Source organism: Typopeltis vanoorti, chromosome 25 (assembly GCF_054136105.1).
Source record: "Typopeltis vanoorti isolate ZY-2024b chromosome 25, IOZ_Tvanoo_1.0, whole genome shotgun sequence".
NCBI classification, from domain to species: domain Eukaryota; kingdom Metazoa; phylum Arthropoda; class Arachnida; order Uropygi; family Thelyphonidae; genus Typopeltis; species Typopeltis vanoorti.
The window spans coordinates 4,031,231-4,054,706 of record NC_143573.1 but is presented as its reverse complement, the minus strand read 5'-3'; the positions used below and the strand labels follow the sequence as shown (position 1 = coordinate 4,054,706).

Here is a 23,476-nt window from a genome sequence, read left to right as displayed (position 1 = left end):
CCTCCTGTGGGGCATATGCCCCACGTTGAGAAACTCTGCTCTACTGCGATTGCCATCTTCTGGTTTGTACAGGATGAGGGATTCCAAAAAAGGTGATACTTCATGATGTCTGAGTTGTAGTTTTTTGACTATATTGACAAGCGGTTCTTGCTTAGCCAGATTTAGCACAACAGAGAGATAGTGACACAGTCCATCCAAGGATCAGTGTGAGACATATGGTTCCAAAGGAGTTAATTAGATCTGTAGTTTTTTTTTTTTTGTGCTTATTGTCCAGGTTTGAGATCCATACACTGGTTGCATGGTATAGTCTTACTTTTGTCTTTAATGATGATTTCCAGATTGGGCGGAGTTTGTTATGGATGACTAAAGCCAACTGTTTAAGTTTTCTAATATTTTCTCTATTGCTGATGTACGATCCAAGGTAGTATTGAAAGTCCTTTACTCTTTCTAAGGATTTATTGTTGATATGAAGTATAAAGTTTTCACAACCTATTGAGAATACTTTGGATTTTTGGATGTTGATCTGCAAACCAATAAGTTTAGCCTGTGCCTCTAGTAGAGTGAGATGTTTTTGTGCATTTGTTGGTTCTGTATCAATAAGTACAACATCGTCGGCAAAGCTAAGATCAGTTATTTGCATGGTGCGGGTGGATGTTTTAATGTTAAAACCAAGATCTTCTGTGTTGATGGTTCAGAAGATGTAGTCCAAGCATACTAAAAACAACTGTTGTCACCGGAAAAGATTCAGATGTTTCTGTTGTAAAGATTACTGGAACACTGTAATCTTTATAAGGCGCTGAGATTGCTTGTATGAGTTTTGAGGGTAGGCCATAGAAGCTGAGTATTTTAAACATTGCTTCTCTATTAATGGAGTCTAAGGCTTTTTTGAAGTTCTACAGTATTTAAATTGTGAGAAAAGCACAGTTTTGTAATTTCATTTGTATAGTAATACATTGTTAATATGTTGTTTACATGGAGCATTAATTTTTAACGAAGTGACTTCGTTTGATTGTATGCTAGTCTGTCTAGTAATAGTGGTTATAATTTAATGTTTGTGCATGTTTAACCATTTCTGATCTGAATTTTTTTTTTTACAAGTGAAAAAAATTTTTCTTTCTATTTATTTTGTCTTTAGGTCTAAAAAAGCAAGGATATCAAGTATTTTTCTGAAAAATACATTTTCATTTTTCAGAAAATGAAAATGTATTTTTTTTCAGTGATTCATGGAAATTTCATTTTCAATGAATCATTTCAGAATTGGAATCATTCGCCACGTAATATGGGCTATGAAGGCCAAGAAAGTTAGTGATTCCAATTGGAATCACTAGGGCAGAAAGGGTTAAAATACATATATTAATTTCCTTTTGTCTTCCTTCTACTTTTTCTATGAAAGATTACATTAGCCATATGGTAGCTTACTGTCTTCAATCAACAGAAACCAAGACTATAAATTTGTAAGCCTCCTTCTAATTATTAGTGACCTGTGTACTACAAAGAGGCAGCTTCCTGACACAGGTAGTCTGTTATGTACAGTTGTGATTTTACACTGTGGACAGTCAAGAAAACAAGTTAGTCTTTGCTTGGAAGAATATGGAATTACATGCAATACCAAGAGTTCATATCAGGTCTTGCCTAGTAATGTTATTTCCATAACATGGTTAAAAAATGATGAGATGTGCACCCTTGAAAAGACCTGATTTTTCTGGCTAATATGAAAGCCCCCCCCCGAGGAACTTTGCCTTTTTATTCTGCAATACAGGCAAACTGACGAGAACTCACACGAAAAATACTACAGTTAATACAGTTTGTATTTATTATATAGTACTATGATTGCTCTACCCCAGTCATTTGAAATTCAATCTTTTGAATTATTGCAGTACAGCTAGTGTAAAACTTTTATACCTCTATACTTGAGCATTTTTTGTCAGATGTCATCTATTCCTTTTACATTTCAAGTTTTTTTACTTTTTCTACTTCTAGTACTGTGATATATACTTCTGATTGCATTCCTCTTGAATACTTCATGCCACCATCTGTCAGTTTTTGTTTCCTTTGTCTTTCAAAATAGACATCTCGGATATCTAAATCTAGAATATCTTCAATTTTCACATCACCTTTATCATCTACGAATATTTTTAAAGTACTCTTTTTCCTCCATTTCTATAGTTTTTTTCAATAGCTTCAAGAATAGTTGCCACATTTCTTATCTTCTATAATCTTACTCAAGATCGATACTCATTGCACTGATTTAAGCTAGTCACTTGTTTGTCGTAATCACCTGCTTTTGTAATCCACATGCACTCATTCTTGAGACAGTTGTAAGTGTCCTCCCGCGATGAGTCTTTGGACTCCTTGGAGGTATCAGGAATAATAATAATAATAATTCTTCACCAAGAATTCTACATTTGACAACCTTCCAAGTCAAGACTTCATGATCACTCCTCCCAGCTGGAGGCACTATAATTGCTATTATTATGATTATATCATTTATAAATAAAAAATATTTATATAATCTAGTTTGCTTTTTGATATTATATGTGATGCTCCTTTGCTTATAGTTGTATTTATTTTTCTTTACAGAAACTTGGGATTATCTGTCTATAATCAGTGAAAATTTTAAAAAAATGAAAAAAGACTTCTGGAGAAGTTTAATTTTATTAAAATTTTCTACACAACATTAAAGAAGTGCTTTCTAATCTTGAGGATAAGAAAATCATTGTTAATGTTTGAAATGCTAAAGGAAAGTTGGAATAACTCATCATATATAGATAAAGAGGACATTCATAGTAAAAAGATTTATGACACTAAAAGGAACTACACATCAAACTGTGCATTCGATTTAAAGCATTTTGCAGAATCATGCAGTAATTCGGAGACCATTAAGGCAAATTCCAGCAATTCCATTTTGTCCTGTGATGTACTTCATCATGATCAGTCTATCATTGATTGCAGAACACCAGCCACTCTGTTTAATCTTACCCTACAGTTTTTAGCAAAAAATACTCATAAAATAGTATCCTTGATTGATTTTCCAGGCATAGTTGGGAAACAGATATTTGATGCAGCAGTGCAAAATGGTACTTTTCTTCTGTCCCACCATGATATTGTTGTCCAGATATTAGGTATATTTGTTGAAGCTTATAAGAGTGCAATTTTATCCTCACTTTGTCTTAATAATCATTTGTTGTTGATTAATGAGTTCTGTGATCCACTAATGAAACTCTGTTGCTATATTTCTGCTCTTGATTTGAGTAATTGTTATCTTGGAGATGACCATGACATGATAACTTGTATTAGTGAATTAAAACTGTAAGTTATGAATTATGTTACTTTATTAATTTGAAGTTTGATTTTATTCGTTAATTTAAAAAAATAGTTTATATGCCAAAAAATAGTTATTTTTTGAAATTATGAAATCTCTTACAAGTTAGCAGAATTGCATAACATAAATTTGGAAATTGGTTGAAAATAACTTAACAAAATATTGCAAAATTTAATGGAAAAACAGAAAAGAGAAGTAAACAAGAACATAGTGCTTGAGAGAGAATATGATAGAATTGCTTCGAGAAAGAAAAGTGAGAGTGAAAATTATTGACTTATTATATAATTTGAGAAAACTGAGCTATAATAGCAAATAATTCAATGTGCAAGCTATGTTGTAGAAATGGGTGTGAGTTTTTAGAGGTGTGAAGTGAAATTTGATAGTAGAAAAGATATTTGTCTAAGAGGGTTGGCCTGCACTTGAATGGTGGCATCTGGAGCATGGAGAAATTATTTACTGAGAAGAGATTCAGTACAGAGTCAGAGAAACTAGATCATCATGGGAGGAACAGTGAGAATGTGTGTGTGTGTGTGTGTAAATTCAGCTGTGGTATGCAAACAATGTTGATATGAATGTCATTGAGCATGGTTATGAATCTGAAGGGGTGAAAAGGTATTATTTTAATGGTTAATATAGCCTACTTTTGTTTAGGAGTGGCCCTTTTTTTATACAATGTCATTGGCTCTTTACCCAAATTCTGGGGCATTACCAAAGTATATAAAACTAATATATCAAGAATAAAATAGAATAGGAGGAAAATTTGAACATACCTTTGTGGATGTTGTTTTCTGTCTCCTTATCCCGGTGATGTGCCTTCATATATTGTTAAGCTGTTAAAGGAAGGAGAAAGTGGGGGTAAAGTAATTATTATTATTTGACACCTCCAGGGAGTCCGAAGATTTATCGAGAGGGGGCACCTGCTCTACAACTGTCTCCACCAACTGATCACAGCTACATCAACGCCATCTACCACTGACCATCACCACTAGTTTTTCCACAGACAATCACAAACATCCATGCCCACAGCAGAATTCGAACCTACAGCCTTTTGGCTGGAGAGCGGATATGCTAACCACTCGGCCAGCAAGGCCTGCCAAGTGGTTATTGTGGGGGAATGTGGGGAATTGTTTAAAAAAACCTGGGTTTTTTAATATATGTATAATATTATTAAGGGTGGATAGAGAGCGTTTGGGAGATAGAAATTATATTTGGGGGGAAGGAGAGATTTAAGGGAAAAAGTCGGGTGGGAGTAACGGGACGTGAGCCGTTTCGACAAGCATCGTCTTCGGGACTTATGGGGGCCATGGATGCTATGTCATGTCAGTAGGTATTTCTATCTTTGGTGTTCTTGTGTTGTCTCCTATTGGCTGGAGTCGTGCCCTAATTTTTATGTTAGGGAGCTTTCAACTCAGAGATTATGTAGGATCAGTAGATGTTTATTGAGTTTCGTCACATTTTATGGCTATCGTTTCCGATATTCTAAGCATTGTTTCGTTGTCTTGTATGTCTAATATGGCCTTGTCGATTGCAGAGTATGTTTTTGTTCAAGGGCGTGGACTGCTATTTCAGTTTTTCTTGTACTTTGTATCCTGTTTTTCTTTTTGTTGGTTTGTTTTTTATTGTTTAAATGTTCTGTAATAGGGATGTTACAGTCACGGAAGTGTTCTTGTAATCTTGTTCATAAAGACCTGATGGTAGAACCTGTGTAAGTGACATCAGTCTTTTTGACAGGAAAATTTGTAAACAACATGGTGTTCTGATATTTCTTTGTGTGTACGATTTTGTAGGTTTTAGAAGTGTTGCTGATTTTTGGTTTTTGGTGAATACCAAAATATTAGGTGTGTATATTAGGTGAATACCAGTGTGTTTGAAAATGTATATAGGCTTTGTATGTGTTCTGGATGTATGGCAGTTTGATAATTTTTTGTGTTGGTTGTCGGGTTGTTTTTGCCTGGTTTTTGCTGTTTTGTTGGCATAATTTATAAGTTGTGTTGGGTAATTCCGATTTTGAAAAATTTTTGTTAACTTCTTTATTTCTGTGTTGAGATAATTATGATTTGTTGAAATCTTGTAAGCATTATATAGGATTGTGTTAAGATGACTGATATTTTGGTTTCTATGGTGAATTTTAGTCTGTTGTAATCGTTAAGGGATGCCTGTAAGGTGGTGATGCATGTTGGTTCTCTAATGCATAGAATATCGTCCATGTATCGACCATAAAACGTGATGCCGGGGGGGGGGGTTTGAGTAGGAGTGATTCTGTGTGTGTGTGTGTGTGTGTGTGTGTGTGTGTGTGTGTGTTAGGAACAATTCAGCTAAATGTCTGCTGATGTTTTATCCCAGTGGGAGTCCGAAAATTTTGATGTACATGTTGTTGTTAGAGTTGAAAAAGTTTGAGATTACTATTTTGATTAGGTTTATGATATCACTGGGTGTTAATTTTGTTCGTGAATGCAGTGTGTGGTCTTCTGTGAGTAGTGTGTGTGTACGATGTCTAGTGTTCTGGGGACGTCCACGTTGGTGTATAACGAAGTTGCGTCCATCCCTATTCCAAAACATTTAAACAATAAAAAATGCAACAACAAAAGGAAAAACAGGATACAAAGTACAGGAAAAACTGAAATAGCAGTCCATGCCCTTGAACAAAAAAACATACGCCACAAATCGACAAAGCCATAATATTAGACATAAAAGACAATGAAACAGTGCTTAGAATATCGGAAACGATAGCCATAAAATGTGACAAACTCAAATGTCCACCGACCCAACATAATCTCCGAGAGTTGGAAGCTCCATAACAAAAAATTAGGTCATGACTTCGATCGATACAAGACAACACAAGTACACCAAAGACAGAAACACGTAACCGACATGACATCCACTTACCCCATGAGTCCCGAAGATGACAGAATGGAAATTTTCCCAGAAGTAATACCTGTGAAAAGGTATGTTTTTAATACAAATGTTTTGAGTGTGTCTGAGGATGGAAAAGAGGAAGTTGCTCAACCAAGCCAAGCAGACTATAGATGTAAGCATACAAAAAATGCAGGAGGTAACTTGTACTTCTGATGTCTACACACAAATGGCAGCTATATCATGAACAAAGGTGAGTTTCTTGCTTTGGTGAATACACTTTGGCCTAAGATCATTAGTGAAACCTGGCTGTTAGAGATTTCGTAACTCGAATGATAGTGTAAAGAGAAGGCAAATTGCAGTAATTCCACAATTTTTTTAGGAAAGACTAAAGAGATAGGAAGGGATACTATTAATGATATTTATTGATTTGAATCTGGTTAGCAGGGTAGAAACTCATGAAAGCAGTAATAGCAATGTCTCTTGTAGCAGTGGGATTGAAGCTATCTAGTCTGAAGTTAAGCTAATATGATGAAACATGTGGTGGAGTGTTGCAACTGATCTGATAGTTGCCGGGATGAATAAATACATGGCCAAATTACCCTAATGGGTGTTTAATGAATAATTGTGGGTGACTTAAATTATCCTAACAGAAATTGGGTAGTAGAGAAATCTCATGATAAGAATGAAGGGGAATTTATTGAGCTGTTGCAAGACTTTCTCAAGCAGTATGTGGTAGAAGGAACTCAAGGTCAAAGAGTATTAGATTTCAAAATTGTTGATTCTTGACCACAAGGATTAATGAGAATAAACTATTATTTAGATATTGGTCAAGTGTAGGTGAATAACTATTTTAATTACCAACTAGTTTCGCCGGCTTATGCTGTCGGCTTCATCAGGGTACAATCAGGAAAGCAAAGAAAACGAAAATTACAAGCTAAATGTTAACTGGCAATTCTATTTCAATAACAAAATAGTTCGCGTGAAACAATACGCATGTCACGTATATATGATTTACTTCACATGGTGTATTCCAGAAATTGGATTGTATTTTTTTATATAATAAGCTATATCAAACACAATGAATTGATAAAAGACCCGACAAGTTTCGTAAGTCGTTTGACTTACATCTTCCGGGGAAAGAGGTAACTTAAAGTTAAAACACAAAGAGAAGAGAAATTATTAGTAATAGTTCACACTAAACAGTTGTGGCCATCTGACTATTCATAAAATTAAAAATCAGAGTGCAGATTCAAAGTAATGATGAGTTACTTGTTGAGATGCATTTTGTAGTTTGCACTGAAGTTCATTTCTTGTGTGTTTATTGTTCTAATTAAAGTCTTCCGTATGTCTGGTAGGATTAAACCTTGGTTCCTGTTGAGGTTATTTGTGGAACAGGCAACTGTAGCAGCTTCTTTAAAGATTCTGGAATGGTAGTTTTCTTCTATATATGGCATAAGACTTTTATTCCATTCAATAATGTGGTTGGTTGTAGAGAAGTGGGAAGAAAGGCCAGAAATATCTTGTCTGTTGTTTCTAACATAGCTGAGTATTAGATTTCATCCTAGTATCAGAAGGGAACTCAGTTAAGAATGTGTCTGTTTTACTATCAGTTGGTGAGAGTGATTGTGATTGCTGTCCTTGGAAGTAGCTAGCTATAATGTTCCAATTAAGACAGGTTACATGCTGAACTATAAAGTTGGAAATTATCATTGTTCCATGCTATCTATTACTGAATGAGAAGGATATTAACAATGCATGGGAAGCTCTGAAAGAGTGAGAGGAGTTGTAAAATATATAAAGCACAAAACCAGAAAAGTTAGTAGTGTTGTATGAAAAGAAATTGTCCATGCAGACTAAAGGCACGTCCTCTCCAGTAGTGTCTCCACTTTGTCATAGTGGACTGCTTACAGTGCCGTAACAAGAGCATGGCAAAAGAGGTACCCGGCACTAGTGCAACTAGGTTTGGGGCACAAAACATAACATTTTTGGGTTAGGTTGGGGGGGGGGGCACAAGTTACTTGCCACAGGCGCTTCATACCCTCTTTACATCACTGACTGCTTATGTGCCTCATTGACCTAGAGTAGTATGATCTCTCCCATGCTGAACATGACAAAGTATAGGGACCTGACTATGAGAGATGCCTTAGGTGGGTAGTCGGCCTATCATAACAGGCTCACTACTCTTCTAATGTAAAAAATCCATGAGTCACAAAATCAGGCGCTAGGTTTACAAACCAGATTGTTCAAAATGGCAACTGAATGAAACTGACTAACAGATTTAGAGTTGGAACATAGAATATAATTTTTTTTTTTTTTTAAATTAGGATCTCTTCAATGTGCTATTGATGCAATAGAAAATTATAATATTCAGATCTTAGCTATACAAGAAACCAAATGGCCATGACATGGACTATCTAATGATGGACATGAAATATTGTAGATTTTATGGTGCCCAATAACATCTTGCCTTGTGTAAAAACTTTCACACCAGTAGATGATCGGCTGTTATATCTGTTTCTGATCATCTGTTTGATGTTGCAATCATCAACATTTATGCACCAACAGGATATAAGGATAATGATGTCAAAGATAAATTTTATGAGGAACTAGAGAAGATATGATTCTTTACCTGGTATAAAATTAATCATGGGTGATTTTAATGCTAAAATAGAAAACAAGATACAGACCAGCAATTGGTTCAGATAGTCTGCACAACATTAGTAATAACAATGGGATTAGGAGCTATTAATTTTGCATCCCTCTAGAGGGCTTTACAGTTAATAGTACTCACTTGTCCAGAAGTATCCACAAACAAGCTTGGGTCTCCCCCCAGAGATGGAATAACAAGCAACCGAATGAATCTTATAATGATAAATAACACTGGACAACAAAATTTTACGAAAGTCATGCCCACAGATTAATTTAGTCATTTCTTATAGATTTTGAGGTGATGAAAACAAATATGAAAATGTAAAATTGGCTATGATTTGTGAGAGATCCGCAATAGTTTCTTATATGATAGATTATATTCTTTTGTGCTTTTTTGTTGGTGCTGGGTGTTGCACATTCTTCTCTCCAATCTCCAGAGATTTCCTCACAGGCCAGTCTCTCTTCACATATTGCAAAGTCCTTGCTCGACTGTCCCATTCACACAAAAAACAGCAGTACTTCATATATCCCAGCTGCAGACCCATCAACACCGACACTACCATCAAGTCACCACACAGATGCCAGCCATACTTGCTGTATTGAAGACAGTCCAACAGCTGTTTTAGATTGTCGTAAGTCTCTTTCATGTAGACAGCATGTCCAACTTGAATGGATGGAAGCTGGTTTCCATTATGCAGCAACACTGCCTTAAGATTCAATTTCAACGACTATGAATAGTCGCTATTCGTGCAAGTCATGTTTGATTCGAAGGGCATTCATCAGGCCATCTACATCATAGCAGAACACAAGATCATTTTCCTTTAGGAAGTAAGGCACAAACTGCTTGTGACGTGTGCAAAAGGAAGTCACTTGATCATTTTCCTTAAGATTCCATTGTAGAAGTCTTGATTCCAGTAACTTCGCTTTGGCCTTGGACAACTGGATCTTGAACAAGATCGTTAGTTCTTCTTGTGCGAGAATGTGTGCTGCAGATGATGCACCATGGCTGACATATGGATCATCATTAGATGCTGAAGGCTCAGGAGAACCTGACGTCGGTTCGCCTTCATTCTCTGAATCGATGGAAAAGTTTTTCAGAGGTTCAGGGACAGGAAGTCCTTTGCTGTGTGGAACTGGTTGGAGAGCAGATGGTATATTCAGGTATGCTATTGTCCACTTCTTTTCCTTGTGATGCCTCCCAAAACAGGTGGTACCATGCAAAAGTAGCAGTCATTTGCATGATTGCTTGGCTTCCTCAAAACCATAGGAACAGCATCGACACTTTACTGCCTTTCAGCCACTTGGGAAGATTTCTAGCATACGTTCTGCAGTATATGTATGGGGGCCCAGGCCTTGTCCTGGTCCCCGATCTTACATCTGAAATAAAGTTGATACGACTTTTTCTGGCTTGCAAACGTCACTTCCCCGCAAATATAACAAAAGTTATTTGCACTATTAACACCAGTACAAGGTATTACTACTACTGGATTTACACTGCAGGGATCATTTGTGTATCGCTTTTGATGCAGGTGTAAATGGGAGTATAGCCCAGGAAGTCGCACAAACACTTGCTCATCCCACAAGACTTCACTTTATATTAATAATTGTATCATCTTATGACAGTGATTGCATGACTCGACTGCATTGTACCAGCCAATGATGCAATAGCTCCTGGTGATGCTGTGTATGATTGGCTGATGCAATATGAGACAATATGTTGCAATCAGGAGATTAAAATACAGTGTTGCCGAACAATACCTATGTAGGCAATGCAGACCATGAGTCTCTCCTAAACAATTAAATTAAATTAAGCTTGCCAAAAAAAATTATGTTCGTCTTTAATATTTTATCTAAGTGGTAAGCAAACAAAGTTTGCATGTGAAGTATATTCACGACTAGGCTACTTGTATAGAGAGGCTAATGACTTAAACAAGAATATAATTTCTTGACAAGTTTTGTATCCAAGTGAAAAAACTGTCTACAATTGTATAACCATGTTAGAAATGAAGATACAGTAAGTCCCCCCTTTATCTGTGGGGGGATATGTTCCAAGACCCTCCCCCCCGGTGGATAGTACCAAACCTTAGATACTGTGTTTTTCCTAGAATAACACAGTATATCTAAGTTTAATAAAGTTTAATTTATAACTTACGAACCGTAGGAGATTAACAACAATAACTAATAATAAAATTTGTTGGTGAATTGTGAGTGGTGGAAGCAGAGTTGTAGAGTGGATTCCCTCCCTCGATGAGTCTTTGGACTCCCTGGAGGTGACAAATAATAAAAATAGAGAAGTTATCACAATATACTGCAATAAAAGTTATATGGAATCTTAGAAACCTCAGAATACATTTTTTTTTATTATTTTATGAAGTTGAGAACATTCACCTTTTCACTTAAAAGGAAGCAATTTACGGCTTCTCTTTGGTATCCAAATTGCCAACATCACTATTCTTGTGCTTGGAGGCCATTATTAAATAAAATAAGGGTCTCTTGAACACAAGCACTGCAATATCGTGGCAGTTGATCTGATAACTGAGAACTACTTGGAATGGCACGCAATTTAAAACTTATGAAATGTTGATTTCTGGAATTTTCTATTTAATATTTTCAGCCGGCTACTAAGTGACTAATAGATGAGTAGCATATACATTACAGCATGGATATGCTAGACAAAGGGGTGATTCACGTCCCTGGAGGGATGGCGTGAGATTTCATCACATTACTCAGAATGGTGTGAAATTTAAAACTTCTTTATTTCTGGAATTTTTCATTTAATATTTTCGAACCGGGGTTGACCGTGGATAGCTGAACTGGGGAAAGTAAACCCACGGATAGGGGTGGGGTGGGGGCTATGGTATTAGGAATAAACTTGTTACTGTTCAGCGTTTTGGAATGTTGAAACAGAGCTAATCTTGAATGATGTGATTGTTTAAACAGAATGGAAATAAAAGGATTTAATGCCCAGTTGCCAGGAAAAACTTAGTTAGTGATGTCAGTGGGAGAACAAAGGAAGTAAAAGATGAAGTGAAACATCAGAAGGGAATGAGACTGAAGGGCTTGTTAATAGAAGTACTAGTAGTGTGCGATATGATAATGGAAATGCAAGAGGGACAAGGAAATGGGAGAAGTTGAGGTGAACAGGGAGACAGGACATAAGGAGAACAGTAATATAGTAACTGTATGAGAATGATCAGCACAGGAATGAGATGGCCTTGAATATAATAGGGGTAGTTGGGTCAGAATAGATATATGGGGGTAAGTGGTGATAAAGGCACTTGAACATAGGTAGGGGTGAGGAAATCATGACTAAAGGGGGTGCATGGGTTGGACTAGTTATTGATCTAAAAGCAAATTACTGAGTTTATTTATAAATACCAGAAGTGTCACAATGGGACATGAAATTATTTCACTGAGTTTATACACCCAAAAATTGGAATAAGTAAAACATGGTTGAATGAGAATGATATCCTGATGGGAATAGAAATGAAAGGGTATGACACTTTTTGTGAGGATAGAAAACACAAGAAGTGAGTTCAGTTGATGAGAGCATAGGAATTACACTGCTTGGAAAGAAATCAAAGGATATCATAGTGTGAGGATCAAACACCTATGGTGATCACCTTAATAAGATGTTGGACCTCCATTTGCTGTGATAACTGGAACAATCTTATGGGACATACTTTCCACAAGTCTATGATAGTAATCAATGGTAATCTTGGACCATTCTTCCTGTAGGTATATAGTGATGTCCTGGACTCTTGGGGTGGACATTCCTTGATCTCACCCACTGCTCCATTTCATTCCACAGATGTTTGGTAGTGTTGAGATCGGGACCATACCATCACTCTGCCACTTCCAAATTTCATAGTTGGGGCAGTGCACTCTGGTAAGAGACATAATGGAATATGGACCTGACTCAATAAAGATCTACACAGATGGCTCCAGAAATCCAAATGGCAATTCTGGGAGTGGCGTACTGATCTATAGCTCTCGTAATATAGAACTTAAAACAACTAACAGTATTGGATGCAACTCATACCATGCAGAATTAATAGCTATTAGCACAGCACTGCAATATTTGGACAAACAAAACCTGAAGGAGTTTATATTTTTCACAGATTCCTTATATTCTTATTAAAATATTCCTTATAAAAATATTCACAGATAGCAAAAAACATAAACAAACTACATAAGGATTCCAAAATAATCTTCCAATGGATCCTATCCCATGTGGGATTAAAGGGAAACGAAACTGCAGATGAAGTAGCAAAAATGGCCACAACATCAAGTGATACCACAGATTTCGATCTTTTTAAAACCACCCAAAAAGAAAACATAAAAAGAACAATTCTTCAGGACATGACTTACCACTGGTACTCAGCAGAAAATCCAGGAGCTACCATCAACTCCAAGTTTAATCGCAGTGCCACTACCATGATCTCTCGCCTCAAGACCGGCCACACAAGACCAATCAAGTTTAGCAATGGCATAAGTCTTCCCCACCTGCAAAATCTGTAACATCGAGGAAGCATCACCAATGCATTTGCTAAACTGTACGAATATTTCCAAATGTGAACTCTATAACAACTCAGAAAAGGTGCTGTATAAAATACATGAACTTGACCTCTATGATCTGGTGTAATAATACCATGGTGATGATAAAAAAAAAAAATTCACCAGGCATCCACCACATCCACACCTGTCCATCTGTTCAGTAGAAGGTGTAACATGATTTACCACTCCATAACAGTTTTCCAAAATTCCATGTCCTTCTATGCACACTCTTTGCACCACTGAAGATGATACTGCATGTGAGTCCAGGTAATGTGGGAGTTGCATATTGCAGTCCTTCCTACCATGGAAATCCATGTTGTGAGCCTCGGTTCTGAATGTTTTTGTGCTGATTTGTGTTCCAGTCAATACCTGGAACTCCACATTCAACGTGTTGTCTGACAATGGTTTTTATGTATTATCCTTTGTATCACCCTATGATCACATGCAGTGAGTGTAGTAGGTTGTTCACTACAGGTAGCTTGCAGTTGACTCCCAAATATAAACCAAAATAAACACTCGACGTTTCGACCTTCACATTAAGGTCATCATATGGAGTATACACATATATACAAAGGAACAAGCTGCACTACAATCTACATGGTTTGCTAAAGTTACCGACCAACCATTACAACAATTATTGGCCTGACCTGGTGGGGAAAAAAAAAAAACGTTACTACATCAAAGCTAGAGTCCCATTATTATTATTATCTATTAGGTTACAAAATTAAATTAAGCTAGAGAGCAAGCACATTCACAAATAAAATAAAATAAAGTAATTACTTATATAAGTATACATATAAATTACAACAAACTGTTACGGATAATAAGTGGCCAATAAAAGCTGAAAAATTGCTTAGTCCTAGAGTCAGGGTTTGCTGGAAAATTAAGTGGGCTGAATGTATGCCATCTTGGGATTTTTATGTCACCATTACTGTTAAGATTATAGTGGTTACTCAAAATTTCACAGGCTTCTTTAAATTTCCGTTCATACCAGGTTTTTACGATGTAAAGAACAAGTACTTTTCCAATTAATTTGGTGTAGGGTGTTAAGAGCATGATCTGAGAGGCCTGCTTCACCAAAATTGTTAAATTTAATCTGTCATTTGTGTTCTTTTTACAGATAGGGATTGTACATTCAGTTTCCCCAATATAAGGTAAGTTACAGGTGCAATAGATGCAAAATAAACTCCAGGATGTGCCATTTGGGGGAGAGGATCCTTAGAAGAGTCGAATATGTTTTTTTAATTTTAAAGATGGTTTAAAAGTAGCATTAAGATTTTAATAGTGTAGGATTCTATTGATTTTTTTCTGATAACTCTTTAATGTATGGGATAGCTATGGTTTTACTGTAATCTATATTTTTTTTTATGAAGTTTTATGAATAACTTTATTAATAGTATTTTTGCTACAACCATTATTTATAAATGACTAAATAAACACACGTAAAACCACAGTAATAGGTTTTTTTAATACATAAATATTTCGTCCTAAGTGTCTTAGGACATTATCAGTACAGTTGAGAACAATACTAGGAATAACATACAGATAGGGTGCATGAATACAATGGAATCCAAATGCGTGCAGCAGTGCTTTCTACTGTTTAAAAAAAAAAAAAAAAAAACATTAGATTATTTAGATTAAATTAAAATTGAATTATTTTACACAATTTTATGACAATTTCCCATGCTTTAGGAATGGCAAGAACATCATTGCAGTTTAGATTGGGCCTGTGAAATAGGGCTTCAGCACTTTCTTTATATAAACGTTCATGTTTGTATGAAGATCTGTGTAGAAGTTTGGTCTTTTCCCAGTGGATCCTATGGTTTGGGTTTTCAACTCCATTTTGGGAGAGGCCGGATTTCTGCAGCTTGATGAGACAGATGTGCCTGTCTGCCCAAAGTACGACACTTTACAGGGGCATGGTACCTCTTACACGCCAGGTAGTAACGGAGGTGGGAGTTTGTCTTTAGGTAAAGGTAACAAGTTGTAGATCTGGTTGATGGGTTTGTAGGTCAGCAAGATTGTATTTTTTCATAATTTTTGAAAGTCGCTCTGAGATTCCTTTGACATAAGGTATGGGAATCCTATGGGCTTGTTCTTGTCTATTGATGTGTGGAGAAGTGGCTGATGATTTTTTGAGTAGTTTTAGGATTGTATTCATTTAGAATGGCTGTGTTTTTGATTATTTCCAATTCTTGTTTTAGAGATTCCTCAGAGGAGCAAAATCTGTGTGCTCTGGTTACCAGTGATTTGATGATGCCAAATTTTTGAGAAGGATGATGAGCAGAAGAGTTGTGGATATAGCGACCTGAAAAGGTCGGCTTTCGATAGACAGAAGGGGAGATAGAACAGTCTTCTTTTCTTTGGATGTGTAAATCCAGGAGAAAGAGACCCCGTGGAGATTTTTTTCTAACGTAAATTTGATGCGGAGGTGAAGGTTTATTTTATCTAGAAACAGATGTAGCTCTTGTTCGGAATGACCCCAGACTGCAAAGACATCATCGACATAACATAACCAGATTTTTGGTTTGGGTTGAAACGCAAAAATATTTTCCTCGAGATCTTTTATAAACAGGTCTGCTAAGTTAGGTGATAAGGGGGACCCCCATAGCTGTTCCCTCCTCTTGCTTGTAGATTTTTTCTTTCCAAGATAAGTAACTGGAAGTAATTGTAAATTTGAATAGTTCAACAATATCAGATGGAAATTTTTGAGTTAACAGGTCCACTGTTTCCTTATGGGGGATATTAGTGAAGAGGGAAACAATGTTGAAGCTAATTAGCATGTCAGTTTCCGACAGTGTGTCTTTTATTTTAGCATGAAACTCTGTTTAATTTTTAATTGATGAAGCTGAGTGGCCAATGTGGGGATGGAGGAGGTTAGATAAGAATTTTGCTGACTTGTAAGTCAGGCTGTTAATAGAATCAATGACGGGTCTGAGTGGGACGTTGTTCTTGTGAAGTTTGGGTAAACCGTATATTCTAGGAGGTCTACCATGGTATGTCTTGAGTTTTTTTTTTACAGTTTCTTCATCTAAAGAAGTTGTTTCATCAAGTAACTTGTTCAGTTTCTTGAGCTGTCTTTTTGAGTGATCTATTACTGTGGTTTTACATGTGTTTATTTAGTCATGAATTCTCCACAGATTTCTTTATGTAATCATTATTTATAAATTTATTGCTAATAATTTTTAATTCTTGTTTAAGAGCTTGTTCATTAGAGCAAATTGTTATAGCTCTGTTTTTGAATGTGTTAATGACTTCAAAGTTTTGCGAAAGGTGGCGATATTGAGTTAGCATGTGTATATGGCAGTAAACAATGAAGGATAGACAGGCAGTCTATCCTTCACTGCTTTTGCCTGAACTATTTTCAGGACTGGGGCAACTTGTATATAGAAGCTTATGACTTCACATCACTTGCCTTAGTATCCCATAATGTAGAGCACATATCCTTACGGGTATGTATGATGCTATGCATTAGGGGAAGGGTCACTACCCAGACCGGTTTTGACCTTTATTGAAGTCTCATCAGTGGAAGCCAGACCCAGAGGTGATACCAAGTTTGAAGTAATGCAGAAGTCATATTTTCATATAGAAGTTGCCAAAAGGTGTCACATATTATTAAAATACTCTGGATTAGAGATAGTTGTTGGAAGTTTTTTCACTTGGTTGTACTATAAAATAAACATACCAAGAAATTATATACTTGGTTTAATCCGACATCTGAACTATTTTCTGGACTGGGACAACTCGTATATAGAGGCTTATGACTACACATCACTTGCCTTAGTATCCCATAATGCAAAGCATGTATCCTTCCCGGTATGTATGATGGCATGCATTATGGGAAGGGTCACTACCCAGACTGGTTTTGACCTTTATTGAGGTCTCATCAGTGGGAGCCAGACCCAGAGGTGATACCAAGGTTGAAGTAATGCAGAAGTCGTATTTTCATATAAGTGCTGAAAATAGTTCAGGTGAAAACTTGTTTGCTTACACTTGGATGAAGGATTAAGCCAAGTATATAATTCTTTGGTATGTTTAATTTATAGTATAACCAAGTGAAGAAACTTCCAACAACTATCTCTAATCCAGAGTATTTTAATAATATGTGACACCTTTTGGCAACTCATATATGAAAATATGATTTCTGCATTCCTTCAACCTTAGGGAGTTGAGATGAGATCTAGGAGTTGCGGTGGACTGTAAAATATGTCCTTTGTGTTATTTATGTTGTTATGTTAATTATTTTCTTCAATATCTATGTCGGCTGCGCCTTTGTATTATTTTTACTTTTTTGTCTTTATCCTTCCTATGTCTACTTTAACTTCAAACTCTCTGTTAAGTACTCTTTACCTTATTCTAATTGAAGCCGATTAATTTAGTCCCTGTTTGTAATCCTTTATATGTCCTACAAGTGTGAGCACTGTTAGTGAAGAGGCCTCTGAAATAGGCAATTCATGGTTACAGTTAACAATCTCCCACACTATGTAATTGAGAGAAATTTTTATTTTTCGACTGCGCCACCCTGAATTAATTTTATAGCATGAGAAGATTTGTTATAACATTTATAGAATAGATTACTTGCTAAAATAATTCCTAATTAATCAATCATGGCAATTTCTCTAATTTAAGCACATAGGTTCACTTATTTTTATGAGACAGTGCATTGCTCAAAGATCAGGCGATAGTTTTAAACACTGTAAAATGTGTGGTGGACTGTAAAATATGTCCTTTGTGTTATTTATGTTGTTATGTTAATTATTTTCTTCAATATCTATGTCGGCTGCGCCTTTGTATTATTTTTACTTTTTTGTCTTTATCCTTCCTATGTCTACTTTAACTTCAAACTCTCTGTTAAGTACTCTTTACCTTATTCTAATTGAAGCCGATTAATTTAGTCCCTGTTTGTAATCCTTTATATGTCCTACAAGTGTGAGCACTGTTAGTGAAGAGGCCTCTGAAATAGGCAATTCATGGTTACAGTTAACAATCTCCCACACTATGTAATTGAGAGAAATTTTTATTTTTCGACTGCGCCACCCTGAATTAATTTTATAGCATGAGAAGATTTGTTATAACATTTATAGAATAGATTACTTGCTAAAATAATTCCTAATTAATCAATCATGGCAATTTCTCTAATTTAAGCACATAGGTTCACTTATTTTTATGAGACAGTGCATTGCTCAAAGATCAGGCGATAGTTTTAAACACTGTAAAATGTGTGGTGGACTGTAAAATATGTCCTTTGTGTTATTTATGTTGTTATGTTAATTATTTTCTTCAATATCTATGTCGGCTGCGCCTTTGTATTATTTTTACTTTTTTGTCTTTATCCTTCCTATGTCTACTTTAACTTCAAACTCTCTGTTAAGTACTCTTTACCTTATTCTAATTGAAGCCGATTAATTTAGTCCCTGTTTGTAATCCTTTATATGTCCTACAAGTGTGAGCACTGTTAGTGAAGAGGCCTCTGAAATAGGCAATTCATGGTTACAGTTAACAATCTCCCACACTATGTAATTGAGAGAAATTTTTATTTTTCGACTGCGCCACCCTGAATTAATTTTATAGCATGAGAAGATTTGTTATAACATTTATAGAATAGATTACTTGCTAAAATAATTCCTAATTAATCAATCATGGCAATTTCTCTAATTTAAGCACATAGGTTCACTTATTTTTATGAGACAGTGCATTGCTCAAAGATCAGGCGATAGTTTTAAACACTGTAAAATGTGTGGTGGACTGTAAAATATGTCCTTTGTGTTATTTATGTTGTTATGTTAATTATTTTCTTCAATATCTATGTCGGCTGCGCCTTTGTATTATTTTTACTTTTTTGTCTTTATCCTTCCTATGTCTACTTTAACTTCAAACTCTCTGTTAAGTACTCTTTACCTTATTCTAATTGAAGCCGATTAATTTAGTCCCTGTTTGTAATCCTTTATATGTCCTACAAGTGTGAGCACTGTTAGTGAAGAGGCCTCTGAAATAGGCAATTCATGGTTACAGTTAACAATCTCCCACACTATGTAATTGAGAGAAATTTTTATTTTTCGACTGCGCCACCCTGAATTAATTTTATAGCATGAGAAGATTTGTTATAACATTTATAGAATAGATTACTTGCTAAAATAATTCCTAATTAATCAATCATGGCAATTTCTCTAATTTAAGCACATAGGTTCACTTATTTTTATGAGACAGTGCATTGCTCAAAGATCAGGCGATAGTTTTAAACAAGGCATGTTTATTTTGCCTTAAGCAACTATACAATTGAACAATTTCTTTCTGATGCCTATCTTGAACTCAAATCGTAACCTTGCAATTTACACCTGCTATTCACAATTCTTAAATGACTTGCTTTACAAAATCTAGCCAATTACTGGCTGTTACAATCTACATCTTTGGCTAACATTCTTCTCAAAATATATACTAGCTAATTCTCAGCCTCAGTTATTTCTATTTTAACTATTTTAACAAAGCTACGTTCAGTGGACATACAATTCTTAATCACTACCTCAGCGTTAATACAATAGAATCTACTCACAAATTCGTAGAAACATATTCAGTCCTACCAGCTTTGAAGATTTGTGGCGGTCCTGCTGACTGCTGTCCTCTCCTATATACTATCCTTCACTGAATGGCTTTTTGCGGTCGTCCTGATGTAGTCCTCTTCTGGGAATTGTGGCATAGCTCACTGTTGGTTCTGGATCTACTGTAGGTGCCACGTATCTGGTCGCACATGGCACATTCCATTACTGAAAATACATCTCTGTAGAATGATCTGCCTCTCCTGGTTTTTCCGTGCCTAGGGGGGGTCATGTTCCTACGAAATCTCAGAAGTCCGAGAGGGTCAACGAACTGCAGCAAGACAAAAAAAACTCCAGGTCTCTCCCTTTACAGGTTCTCAATACCTCTTTTATATGATTCCGAAGTTCCTTTTAGGGTCGGAGACCCCCAAATCTTCTATAAATAACTGACGTCACCATTGTCTTGACCTTCAGTTTTGAAGGCAAAATCTCCACATCTGAATGACAATCAATACTTTTGTTCACTATCAAGTCTCCAACATAATCTTGTCTAATCCTCTTAACTTGAGGCAGAAATACTTTTAACATTCTGTTACTCTTACAATTTTACTTCAGAACTTAATATTAAATCAAAGTAATGTACAATTTTAACCTTCACAATATTTTATAACTTATGAACAATTCTATGTCATTCTTTTAGTCAGTTACCTTTACAAGTTTACAATCAGTATTTGTCCGTTAAAATACAGTAATGTACAATTTTGTTCTTTCCGTATGATTTATGATCTCTGTAAAATCGATGTCGGAAATTATTTATTTTAAATTTCACCGCATCGAATTTTACAGGATGATGACCTGAAGTTCAGGGGTTATGTTGCAAAAGTTCACAACTTGTGCATCACATAAGGTTATGGGAATGATGTGGAGGACCTTAATGTGCAAAAATAAAGAGGTCATGATTCCATTGTATAAGGCTTTGATCAGGCTTAAAATGGATTATTGTGCACAGATTTGGCCACCTGGTTTATATGATTTCTTCTTCATTGATTTCCTCATGCCTGAGGACTCGTGACCTTGGCAACAATGTTTCTCCATACTTCTATCTCTTGCCATAGCAGTTGCTTCTTCCAAGGAAAGTCTCGAGATCCTTTGGATTTTGATCTATCTATCTTGGTCTTCCTTTCCTGCATTTACCTCCTACTTTTTTTTTTTTTTTTGCATGATTTTCTTCTCAATGTTATCACCATCTCGTCATGTTATATGACTAAAATATTAAAGTATCTTCTTGATGACTATGCCACTCAATCTCTTTTTGATAGTTAATTGATTGAGAATACTGACATTGGTTCTTTTATCCATCCATGAGACATTCGACATCCTTCTCCAGCACTACATTTCAAAACTGTCAAGTGACTCTTTGTCTTTCTTACCAACTATCCATGATTCTGCACCATAGAGAACAATTGAGAAAACAAGGGTATTCACTAGTTTATATTTGGTAGCTAGAAATATTTCTATCTTTTAGTATCATTTTTAAATGTCATGGCATTCCTTCTCATTGCAATTCTTTTTATTTCAGTATGACATGACAATGGGGATTTTATATTAGAAAGGATCAGCGAAGATTGACTAAGGTTATAAGTAGTGTACAATATGGGTATGAAGACATTGAGTGAATGCAATTTGCAAAACCTCTTGAAGAGAAGAGGGGATGTTAAATTTGTAAGGGTTGTTACCTGGGCAATGCACAAAATATTTTCATAGAATGGAAGGAGGGGGAGAACAAGTGGTCATCCCTGAGAGCTGTATAAGGAAGGCGTAAGGAGTGAGTGAGAATGCATTGCCTGACAGTGTGGTGAGTGCAGAGACTTTGAATTTAAAGCACAGTTTGATGAGCTATGTGTGTGTATTCAAGATACCAAGTAATTTTATATGAACTTGGTTTTTAATCCTATTTCCCAAGTGAGCAAACAGACAAGTACGTCAAGTTTGCGCTTGCACGTAGCGTAAGTCTGAGGCAACTCATGGTAGTGCAACTCGTGGTAAAGGTGGATTAAGCTCTGATCACTTTCCTTAGTATTTTTCTCTGTGGTCTGATGTTAATAATAGTAATGCTCGCATATCCCAAACTACAAAATCTTCCATAATCATTACCTTACATACTCACCACCATGCTGTATTTCAGTGGGAGAGAGGGAATCATGTGGACTTCATCAAATACAATCCTCTTTATTTCACTCAAGAAGGAGCACACTTCTTTCTACTAGACTTTCTCTTCCTCCAAAAACAATGGCCCTTTTCCATCAGTCATTGTTTCTCCCTATGCAAATCCCAAATCCACAGTGCATTAGGTTATTGTTCTCACTTATTGGATGGTGCATCAAATATTTCTCTAATAATAATTACTAAAAGAAAGAGCCATAAGGCTTCATTTTGGCAATGTTAAATTACATTGAGTGAATTATATAGGCAAAAGGCATACTAAATCCAAAATTATTTCAAAGCCGAATGTTTGTAGAAACTATGAAAGTTTGGTAAGTTGACCTGTGAGCTTTTGAGAATACAATCCTCAGCATCCCTGAGTTGCCTTAGCTTGCACTACTTAAAAGACATCAGTGCTGCCCAAGCATTTTAACTCATTTCTTTTAAGTAGTGCAAGCCAAGGCAACTCTGAGATGCCAATGGTTGTATTCCAGTAGGATCTCAGGTCAACTTACCAAACTTTCATAGTTTTTACAAACATTGGGCTTTGAAATAATGTTGAATCTAGTATCCACTTTGCCTGTATAATTTCTCTAATAATGCTTGATGCCATTTAGAAGAGGGCATTCTGATTAATTGGTAATCCCTTGCTCACAGACTTGCTGTACTTGCTATGAGACAGCAAGTACTTTTTCAAGTAAATTTCTGCCTTGTGCTTCTACTGGTATTTTCATGAATGCTGAATTGGCAAGCACCATTCCCTCAAGTCTGAATATACCAGCAGTAAATCAGTATCCATTCACTGTCCAGCTCCAGCAACTTCTCTTCCTCCTCTTTCGTTCCATTTACCTCTCTACTTTAGAACAGTCTTCCTACGCAAACCATTCAGTTTCAATTTTCCATAATTTTTCCTGAGAACCAAAACATATAAAATTCTTCAAAAAAAAAGAAAAAAAAAGAAATTCCTCACAATATGGGGATTAGAATCCCAATGAGTATTACCTAGTATTCTAGTAAGCATATGAACACTTTGTATGAAATAGTTGATGATAACAAATGTATTAGCCTCTATACCTGTTGGATCAATACAGTTGAAAAAGGAAAGTCAGTTGGAATTGCAAATGCTAATATATGTGAGGAAGATGACTTTGCTAATAGGAAAATTAGACCAGAGGAAATCAGCATTTTAAAGAAAATCCAACAATTCAGAATGTTGGACAGCATTAGGAGAGTGGTAACAAACTTCATAGTTTGAGACAAAGAGATTTAACTGTTGACAAATGCACTGCCAAATGTTGATATAGAAGTTATTGTGCCTCAGTAACTGGCTTTGGTTCAGCCACATTTGTACTGCCTT

At 35.9% G+C, this 23,476-nt stretch overlaps 1 protein-coding gene across 2 annotated transcripts in view; it reads left to right on the top strand.

The window, feature by feature from the left end:
• The window catches only part of LOC150092487 (leucine-rich repeat-containing protein 42-like), a 141,081-nt gene that overhangs the window by 58,580 nt on the left and 59,025 nt on the right, over positions 1-23,476 (top strand). For both annotated transcript variants that reach the window (XM_090414440.1, XM_090414439.1), the window contains exon 3: positions 2,581-3,309. In XM_090414440.1, the coding sequence (XP_090270566.1) occupies positions 2,723-3,309 (587 nt within the window). In that variant the 5' untranslated portion in view covers positions 2,581-2,722. The remainder of the gene's footprint in view (positions 1-2,580; positions 3,310-23,476) is intronic.